We start from the raw sequence: 10,405 nt of genomic DNA, 5'->3' as shown, positions 1-10,405 counted from the left end.
GCTATAGTATGCCGTCCGAAACCATGAACTATAGTATGTCGTTTTTCATGATTTTCATCTCTTTTTCAAATAGTCCAAAATCACGAAAAACGACATGCTATAGTATGCCGTCCGAAAAACTACTAGTCCTACATACGTCGGAGAGGCTAGGGTGACGGGAAGGGTCGTAACGGGAGGAGGAAGACGTGAACTCTGAGCAGCGTAGGAACCCGAAGAAAGCGAGGAGGAACATGCTTTCTAGGGTGAGGTCGACCAGGGGGGACAGGTACCCAGAGCGGAGCGTGGCCAGGAACTTGAGGAGTGAGTCGGAGGCGAGAGGCTGGCGGCCGGACTATGAGGAAGTCGTCCAGGAGGTGCACAAGGTGGGCTATGGGGTGGTTATTGGTGAGGATCCAGCATAGGGCGTCTGAAAGGGAATTGAAACATTTTGGGCTGCTCTTGCACCCGAACGTGAGGCGGACCGCGAAGTAGAAGTAAAGTAGAATTTGAAAGAGTTGTATATGGTAATACATGGGTGAATTACCTTCCTACACACAAAGCAGCCAAATGATGAATATTCTATCATATTTCAATAAGGTAATTAATGAACTCAGACTAAAATATTTTCTTTGCTTTTTCAGGCAAAAAAGACTAATAATAGTAAGTCAACATGAAAAAAGCAGCTGTGCATATTACAATAATGCATATGAATTATACTGATAAAATAACTAATATTTAGTGTTGCTTTTAATAGCTTTAATCAACACACAGCAATTATTATTATATTATACAAAACAACAAAGATGTTAGTGTCTACTGCAGTTTCTGCAGTGTCATTTGTATCACTTACAAAGTCTTGAAAGTGTTACTTCTCTCTTCTGTCTTTGTATTGTTATGCATGGAGTTAAGATGTTTTATGTAGCCCCGCTCTTTGAGTATAGCCCCTCAACTGGAAGTTGTATTCATGACATATGCAGGGAAAGCAGTAGTAGATCCATTACGGCTTGTTAATTTTAGAAAATCACAAGATTCTTGATTATGGTGTGGATATATAGCCCCTTGGTTATTTATGTCTGCGTACCGTATATTGTCTGTTTATATGTGCGACACTGTTAACTCACAGCAAGAAGATCTTGGGTTTGAACCTGAAAGGGGCCTTTCTATATGCATGTTCTTTTCCTCCTGGTTTCATCCCAGACTAAAATACATATGCATGTTAGGGACATACACCTTAGTACCTTGAGCAAGGCACTGGTCGTACAACTGGAGACACATTTCACCATGGGGATCAATAAAGAATAACATAACATGACAAAAGAGTCAAGCTTTGTCCAGATATAATTTTTAAGCTATTTAATATAATTAGAAAACTCAACTTAAAAATACAATTAAAATCACACCCGTGTGAACTGAGTGGTGCAAATCCCCCCCCCCCCCCCCCTCTCTGTCTCTCTCTCTCATTAGCAGGCAACATGCAGCACTATCTCTCTCTCTCCGTTTCTGGCACAACAGCGCCACTTGTGGTACTCATTGGTACTGGTCACACACATAGTCACACACAAACACACATAGTTGAACACTTACGTTCATGTATGTATTGTAATTTGTACAACGCACATCAAACACTAACTACAAAGACTACAACCACTTAGTACTTGCATAATGAACAGGAAAATAAAAACAAACGTAATGTAGTTATGGTTTGATTAAACTAGCTCACACTAAATCTAATGAAATATTATTAGAAAAGTACAAACATAAATTGATAAGATATTTTACTCTTTTGCTTTAAACAGGTACACAGGAAACTACTACAGAGAACTATGCTGATGGATGGAGTATCACCTTCACCAAAAAAGAGCTAACATCTGAGGCTGGACTCTGTATTGTTATCCCATGTTCTTTCACTCATAGTGCTACATTCAAACCCACATCTGCAATATGGCTTAAATGTGAATCTATACCTAAATGGTGTGCCATTAATGACGTAATATCCAACTCCAAAAAACCTGAAAGACCTCAGTTGTCGTTCAGAAAAAGAGTGGCCCTGTTGGAACCAAGTTTCACACATCGGAATGACTGCAGCATCACCATCAATGATCTTACAGAGTCCGATACTGGATCATATAAATTTTGAGTTGAGGGCCCATCAGCGAATAAGCCGGCCGGTGATGGATATGTCTTTGCTCTTAAAAAGACACTCATGGTTACAAGTATGAAGTACTCTTTCTTTGTATACAGAATAATCCCATGTTTATTGTTTGCTACCATATTGGGTAAAAAAAAGAAATCTACTGAATGCTTTACTAATAAATATTATCCTTAAAACTATTCATAAAACATGTCTTTGATGATAGTTGCATTGAATAATGTAGCAGATATTCAATGTCATAATGTCATTATGTTTGCTGTCCCACTAGGTCTAAAACAAAAACCCCAAGTAAACGTTCCTCCTGCTCTGACAGAGGGACAGCAGACCACACTGACCTGCACCGCCCCAGGGCTCTGCTCTGGAACTCCTCCCAACATCACCTGGACATGGAGGAAGACAGGCCACAGTGACTCTCTCGTCACGAGCAATGACACTATTTTGAAAACAGAGAATCATAATAGAGTCAACCAGGGACACAGCTCAAATTTGACCTTTACCCCTTCATCTGAACACGACGGCAGTGAAGTCACTTGTCAGGTGACCTTCAAGGGAAACATTACAGCAATGGAGACTGTGACCCTGAATGTCACCTGTGAGTATTATATACCATCCTCCATGTCCCTGTGAGCTTGTAGATCTGCTATTTTCTTTTGCTGAATGTTATAACCTATTATGACATGCTCAGAATATGGATGCTAGGGTACAGTAAATACACGTTTTCTTTCATGTGATTTTATCATACAACTTTGCGTGTAGATCTGCTATTTTTCTTTTGGCTGAATTTGTTCACCTATTATGACATAATCAGAATATGGATGCTATAGTTCAATGTTTATGGTAGTCTGGAAGTTGAAGTGAAGTCGCATCACATCTTCATTAGTGTGGGTGCAACCAGACTATTGTAATTGTCACACTTCTATTATTGTTAGTGTGCAACCAGACTGCACCTTTGACCACAGCCTAGAGGAAGCCTTTATGACCAAGGTCATAAAATACCAACCACTTCTACATAACATCTCAGAGCTGGGCTATAGGTGCAGACTATTTGTCTTTATACTTGGCAGCCTAGGGCATACGCATACTGGTTGTTAGAGGGTTCCAACAACTTGGGATGCCCAAAAAGGAGGCAAAAAGGCTGGAAAAGTATTGTGGTGTCTCTGCTATAATTGGCAGCCCTCATATATGGCGGAGACGCTGTTACTTATACCCAGTACTGAGTGACATGCTTATTGTATCATGAAAACACATGCCATGATTTTGCAGACTCTAACGTGTGTGTGTGTGTGTGTGTGTGTGTGTGTGTGTGTGTGTGTGTGTGTGTGTGTGTGTGTGTGTGTGTGTGTGTGTGTGTGTGTGTGTGTGTGTATGCTCTAAATACTAATCTGTCTGGATCTCCTCCACCTTCAGTAACTGTACCACCTGTGAGCACCGCATTCACATCTCCAGTGTGGTTGTGGTTGATTGTAGGACTTGTTGCTGTAATTCTACTGACCATCCTGCTGATCCTGCTGTGTCGATACAGAACATCATCTAAAGGTGAGAAATATTACATTAGATCCATCTAGATTTACAATAATTGAGCTACTCCGCATACAACATTATGAGTATATTATATTTAGTAAGTTTATGGTACAACTTGTTTTCAATTTACAGATCCATGCTGCTGTGCCTGCAGGTAAGTACAGTATTTAATCTCTGTCCATTCATCAACATGACAGCAGCATAGATGCACTTTTCTTTTCTTTTTTTTCCCGGCTTCATTTCTGCTACATTGCATGTTTTTTTATATATGCTTTTTTATTATTATTATTATTTTAACAGACATGCTCAGTCTCATGGAACCAATCAGGGCTCCGCTTCAAACCAGAGGACCAATCAAAGTGGAGCTCCTGATGATGTCTACCTCCCACTGCAACACAGTCAGTGTTATTTTTATATGGTTGTTGTCAGGCGGAAACCTTGTATCTCCATTTCTCAACTTTGTATTTTTGAGCCTATATAGCAGGGTTCCCCAATTAATTTTCCTCGAGGGCCATATTTTGACTAGGGTACCAGGCTGGGGGCCGAGTCCGCACGCGTGAGGTCGAGGTCTTCCCATTCGAAAAGGATGCCCAGTTTGACATGCATAGGCTACTGACCCCCATTTAATGCCATTTATATCTGGGACCCCCCCCCCCCCCCCCCAAAAAAAAATGTTTTATTTGTTTTTGAAATTCTTCCGCGGGCCGCAAGGGGGCGGCCCGCGGGCCGCCTATTGGGGAACCCTGCTATATAGGCTACAGGTTTAATGTTTGTTTTTAGTTCAATGTTTGTTTTAAAAACGCCATTGTCAATGAAGTGAACATTTACGTCATATTGTCCCTCATTATGTCATATTGTCCCTCATTACGTCATATTGTCTTTTAATTGTTAATGGCATTTAATGTTTGTGTTTGCACCGTTTGTTTTACATCACCATTACATCACCTAATCAACACGAGTTAGACTTTAATATATTAGCGCCCCTCACTTCACACAGGTGTGATTTTTATAAATGAATGCCCTTCGTCTTCGTACAACATTGCCACGCAAAAGTAGTGAAAATAGCCAAACTCTCAACGCGTCTCATTTCAACATGTTGTGAGCTTGTAGATCTGCTACCTTTTTGTGTTTGTGTGTCTATGGGTTTTATAAATAGGCATCCAATTAAAAGTATTAAAAGATTTTGACTAAATAATACATTGGATCCATTGGAACACTTCCACAATAGTCATTCTGCATAAATGTTCTCTTAAAAACTATACGTTTTCTTTATTTTATTTTCCCCCACGTGTGTTCAGCCTCTGACACTCAACCCAGAATGATGTATAGGCCTGTAAAAGCACTGGAAATGTATTCATTCATGCATTTTAACCCATTTAGACCTGAGGCCTACAAAATGCAAATGACTTCAAAATCATGAAACTTTTCTCAGTGGTGCTCAAACATTTTCATGTCAAGGACCCCCAAAATTATATGTAATGGGACCCCCGCCCCCCCGCGGACACATTCGCTCTGAAAGAATATATAATATTTGCACCACATTTTCACGATTTAAAAAAAATAGCAGATCTACAAGTGCTATGAACTTGTAGATCTGATATTTTTCAATAGCTAAAGTATAACATAATGCTTAAGACACAAAAGGGTTCCCGCCCAGAATGGGTGAAATAGTGTTTCTGATAACATGTTGCTTTCCAAAATACCATAATCTTTCTTGGGCCGTAAGACGCTACCCCATTTATCCAGCGTTCCTTCCATATAGACAAACAGTGTAATGACAATGGAGCGGTGGCGCTAAAACACAATACAAATATAATGTCACACAGTATGACTTTAATTAGCAGAATAATTCATTCAATTTAATCCATTAATGAAATAACAACCATATTTCTTTACCTTATAGCTGACCGAAGTGTCTATGGTGTAATCCAGCACTCAGACTATGAAAATGGTACAGTATATACCTTTTAAACATCAACTCCAATGATTTTAATCATATTTTATTTAATTTTTTTTGTTTTGGAATATGAATGTTTTAGTGTCTTCTCAGTAGATTTAGGGCTCATTTCGGGGCAGTTTTGTTATTTTAGAAACTTTAATTATAAGGCAATATTGGTGAATATGTAGATGTTTTCACCTGTGGTGGTTGCCAGAGTCTTGTCATTCAATGAATTCCTATTCCATCTTAATAAATCACATTTAGTTTAGTATGACTAATTAAAGTCACTATGAACACTCTAGTACGCCCATTTATAGTTTGTACACCACCTCATTCACAGGCTTTCTCATGAAGGAGAAACTGCCTAAAATATATGCTATTATCTTGTACAAATACAGTACAACTTTTTTTTGTTTTTTTGTTTTTTAATTTATTTTTTATTTTTTTACAGATCCAGATTATATCGTGTAAGTACAATTTTAATCTCTGTCTATTCAACAACATGGCAGCAGTAGATTACATCCTGTTTTATACTTCTACTAAATATGTGTATCTTTTAATTACAGACCCATCCCGTATCCGGCAACCAATCAGGACTCAGCAGCAGACCACGGGACCAATCAAACTGGAGCTGCCAATGACTTGTACTGCCCACTGCAGCACGGTCAGTATTTTACAGACAGACAGACAGACAGACAGACAGACAGAGCGCGGGCACACCTTCGCGTCAAGAAAACGCCTAGAGCAGGCGTCTGTCTCTTCCTGGTTTTTAGACAGCTGGTGGATGGAAGTGACGGATTATGCACTTGGTCCGACTGACTTAAAATAATATATATGCTATACAATATGAACCAATCATGTTGGTTATGGACACTTCATGAAGAGGACAACTGTGTCTAATATACTTACACTTTCAGCTATTAACGTAGAATTAATTTAGATTAAAATCAGCTATTAACGTAGAATTAATTTAGATTAAAATCAGCTATTAACGTAGAATTAATTTAGATTAAAATCAGCTATTAACGTAGAATTAATTTACATTAAAATCAGCTATTAACGTAGAATTAATTTACATTAAAATCAGTTATTAACATAGAATTAATTTAGATTATAATCAAAGTCGACCACTTGAGTCGTGTTTGTTGTTTTTAGTCATTATCAGCACAATTAACACAACTGAAACAATGTTTAAAATATAAACTACATTTATGTGTCGACCTCTAGGCGACACCAGTGACTATGAAGAACCGAATGGACCTGATGAAGACTATGAAAATGGTACAGTATATTATACTGTTTATGTCATATTGTTGTACACAGTTAGTGTTTTTGTCGACTAATTCTATACGAAAAATGTTCGTCGACTACCTTTATTCACTGACAAAAACTAAATGGAAACTACCGGTACATGAAAACTAAGCTACGATGACTAAAACTATGACTAAATATATATATATATATAATAAAAACTAGACTAAAATGTTAAGGAGGGACTAGTGGACAAGAGATCAAGTATAAGTCATTTTAGAATTCGTTCATGCTGAAAATAGCCGATCTACAAGCTCACAACGCGTCGCAGTGCGATGCGTTGTGAGCTTGTAGATCGGCTATTTTCAGCAAGTGTAAAATCAGCCATTACGACGGCATCAAGGCCCGCAAAAATACATTTTAGTCGACTAAATCAACTGTAGATTTAGTCGACTAAAATCGCATTACATTTAGTCGACTAAAACTAGACACAAAAGCATTCCAGGTGACAGACAGACAGAGCGCGGGCACACCTTCGCGTCAAGAAAACGCCTAGAGCAGGCGTCTGTCTCTACCTGGTTTTTAGACAGCTGGTGGATGGAAGTGACGGATTATGCACTTGGTCCGACTGACTTAATATAATATATATGCTATACAATATGAACCAATCATGTTGGTTATGGACACTTCATGAAGAGGACAACTGTGTCTAATATAGTTATACTTTCAGCTATTAACGTAGAATTAATTTAGATTAAAATCAAAGTCCACCACTTGAGTCGTGTTTGTTGTTTTTAGTCATTATCAGCACAATTAACACAACTGAAACAATGTTTAAAATATAAACTACATTTATGTGTCGACCTCTAGGCGACACCAGTGACTATGAAGAACCGAATGGACCTGATGAAGACTATGAAAATGGTACAGTATATTATACTGTTTATGTCATATTGTTGTACACAGTTAGTGTTTTCGTCGACTAATTCTACGAAAAATGTTCGTCGACTACCTTTATTCACTGACAAAAACTAAATGGAAACTACCGGTACATGAAAACTAAGCTACGATGACTAAAACTAAGACTAAATATATATATATATATATATAATAAAAACTAGACTAAAATGTTAAGGAGGGACTAGTGGACAAGAGATCAAGTATAAGTCATTTTAGAATTCGTTCATGCTGAAAATAGCCGATCTACAAGCTCACAACGCGTCGCAGTGCAACGCGTTGTGAGCTTGTCGATCGGCTATTTTCAGCAAGTGTAAAATCAGCCATTATGACTGCATCAAGGCCCGCAAAAATACATTTTAGTCGACTAAATCAACTGTAGATTTAGTCGACTAAAATCGCATTACATTTAGTCGACTAAAACTAGACACAAAAGCATTCCAGGTGACTAAAATGTGACTAAAACTAAATGGAAGTTCCATTCCAAAGACTAAGACTAAACTAAAATAGAAATTTGCTGCCAAAAACAACACAGCACGGTTATTCACATTTTGAGGTCAAGTTGTTGAGTAATGCAGAGATATCTTTTTGATTTATGAAGGTGGAATGGGAGGTGAACTCAGTGAGTGACAAGACTCTGGCAACCATCGAGAGCAACATGAGCTATTTATCAAACTGTTAAAGTATTACAAACATTCTACAAAGCTTCTGATTGCCTTTAACATGAATTGTAACGTTTTGCATTCTTCTTATTTATTGGTCCACCTCATATGATGTTTGTACTTTTGTATGAATATGTGATGTGAATATGTGTCTTTTTGTAGGTCTGTTTTTAGTGCACTGAAACAAATTCCAATCAACTCTGTTGACATGGCAATAAAGTCTTGAATCTTGAATCTGAATCTTTAACTCATGTTTCACTGACAGAATCATCAGTTCCCGAATCTGCTGCAGTTGATCCACTTCATTCAAATATCAGGAATAATCAGAAATGAGTCTGTAAGATGAAACTCTGTGATAATGGATGTGGAGGTATTGATCACCTGCATCATTGTTGCTCTCTGCAGAAACCCGGGACATATCTCCATTTATTACATGGCTTGGTTGAATGCTTGATTCTGATTGGTCAATCGCTTAATTCAGCGGTGAGTTATCTCATGATAATGACCGCTCCGCTGTATAATGACCGCTGCCTAATCAAACCCTCTGAGCACCACCAGCTGCGCGGCTGCGCCCGCTTGATTTACTGCCGTTTCCAACATAACAGCCATGTAAACACACACACTACTGACACACAATGTAATTTACAGCTAAACATTGCTCTTAAAAATGTTTTTGAAAACATTTGAGCGAGAAATAGACGAAGCAGCTGGACCCGAAAATGGATTCTATTTGATCAACTCACTTCCTTGTTTTCCGACAGTGCTTCAGCCCTGCAGCTGGGCAGACTCAGCCAGCGCGAAGTTATGGAATACTTTTTTTGTTGTGTTTTGGATCAATGGATTAATTTATGTTAGTTAGCCATGTAATAAGCGGGATAATATCTGGCTAGGTGGTCATTGTCGGGATATAATTCACCTTCAGGCAGTGTAACCACCTCGGCTTCGCCTCGGTGGTTAAACTCCCTGTCGGTGAATTATCTCCCGACAATGACCACCTAGCCAGATATTATCCCTTACATATTTCTAATTTTTCTCCTGAATTAATGCCCTATGCTTCATCATACAAAAAAGCAGATCTACAAGCTCATAAGTGGCACAATGTGCCTCGTTGTGAGCTTTTAGATTGATCTTCCTCTAGTGTGAGGTCAGTTAAGAGTCTTTTAAAAATCACACCCGTGTGAACTGAGTGGTGCAAGGTCTTATATAGTCTGATCAGCTATGTCAGTGACGTCACACACTAACCATAGTAACCATGCTCACCTTTGCACGGACACGTATAGGTATGCCTGAAAAGGAATCTTTGAAATGTTTCATAGTTTTAGAAATATAGTGCTTTTAATTTGAGAAATGTATAATGGCAGATAGTGGCACGTCACTTTCACTTTCACCTAGAAACTCCATTCACACTTTTTATAATTCAGCTTACTGTGGAGACACATGCTGGAACTTTTTACTTTGAAATATTTTGTATTTTGTAGTTTTTTGTAGCCCAATGCATTCTCAATGGCAATAGCACAAACTTTGGCATGCTACTAGTCCTACATACTTACACCTAGAAACCCCATTCAAGCCTACTTAGGTTCATCTTACGGTGGACATGTTTGCCTGAAAAGGAATCTTTGAAATGTTTCATAGTTTTAGAAATATAGTGCTTTCAAATTTGAGAATTTTACAATGGGGCTCAATGGCAGATATTGGCACGTCAAAAAAGCACTTTCACCTAGAAACTCCATTCACACGTTTTATAATTCAGCTTACTGTGGAGACACATGCTGGAACTTTTTACTTTGAAATGTTTTGTAGTTTCTGAGTTATTTAACTTTAACGCCCAATGCATTCTCAATGGCAATAGCACAAACTTTGGCATGCTACTAGTCCTACATACTTACACCTAGAAACCCCATTCAAGCCTACTTAGGTTCATCTTACGGTGGACATGTTTGC

At 38.4% G+C, this 10,405-nt stretch overlaps 1 protein-coding gene across 1 annotated transcript; it reads left to right on the top strand.

The window, feature by feature from the left end:
* Positions 1–2,651: 2,651 nt before the first annotated feature.
* LOC306935259 (uncharacterized protein) lies at positions 2,652–8,510 on the top strand. The gene is made up of 10 exons (XM_079518227.1): positions 2,652–2,723; positions 3,539–3,667; positions 3,785–3,806; positions 3,953–4,050; positions 5,556–5,603; positions 6,043–6,058; positions 6,158–6,255; positions 6,819–6,872; positions 7,713–7,766; positions 8,401–8,510. The coding sequence occupies exons 1-10, from the start codon at positions 2,696–2,698 to the stop codon at positions 8,427–8,429; spliced, it is 576 nt and encodes a 191-aa protein (XP_079374353.1). The 5' UTR covers positions 2,652–2,695; the 3' UTR covers positions 8,430–8,510.
* Positions 8,511–10,405: the final 1,895 nt, after the last annotated feature.

The sequence above is a fragment of the Electrona antarctica genome (genome assembly GCF_951216825.1).
Source record: "Electrona antarctica genome assembly, chromosome: 13".
In the NCBI taxonomy this organism is placed as follows: Eukaryota; Metazoa; Chordata; class Actinopteri; order Myctophiformes; family Myctophidae; genus Electrona; species Electrona antarctica.
Note: the sequence above shows the minus strand (reverse complement) of the source record. Positions and strands in the feature narration are given on the sequence as shown.

What these genes read in the sequence shown, in the direction of transcription:
- LOC306935259 (XM_079518227.1), top strand. Translation starts at nt 2,696, where the DNA reads ATGGAGACTGTGACCCTGAATGTCACCT. An exon ending in TGTGACCCTGAATGTCACCT is followed by an intron (nt 2,724 to 3,538) that starts GTGAGTATTATA and finishes CTCCACCTTCAG; the next exon opens with TAACTGTACCACCTGTGAGC. An exon ending in CTACCTCCCACTGCAACACA is followed by an intron (nt 4,051 to 5,555) that starts GTCAGTGTTATT and finishes TTTACCTTATAG; the next exon opens with CTGACCGAAGTGTCTATGGT.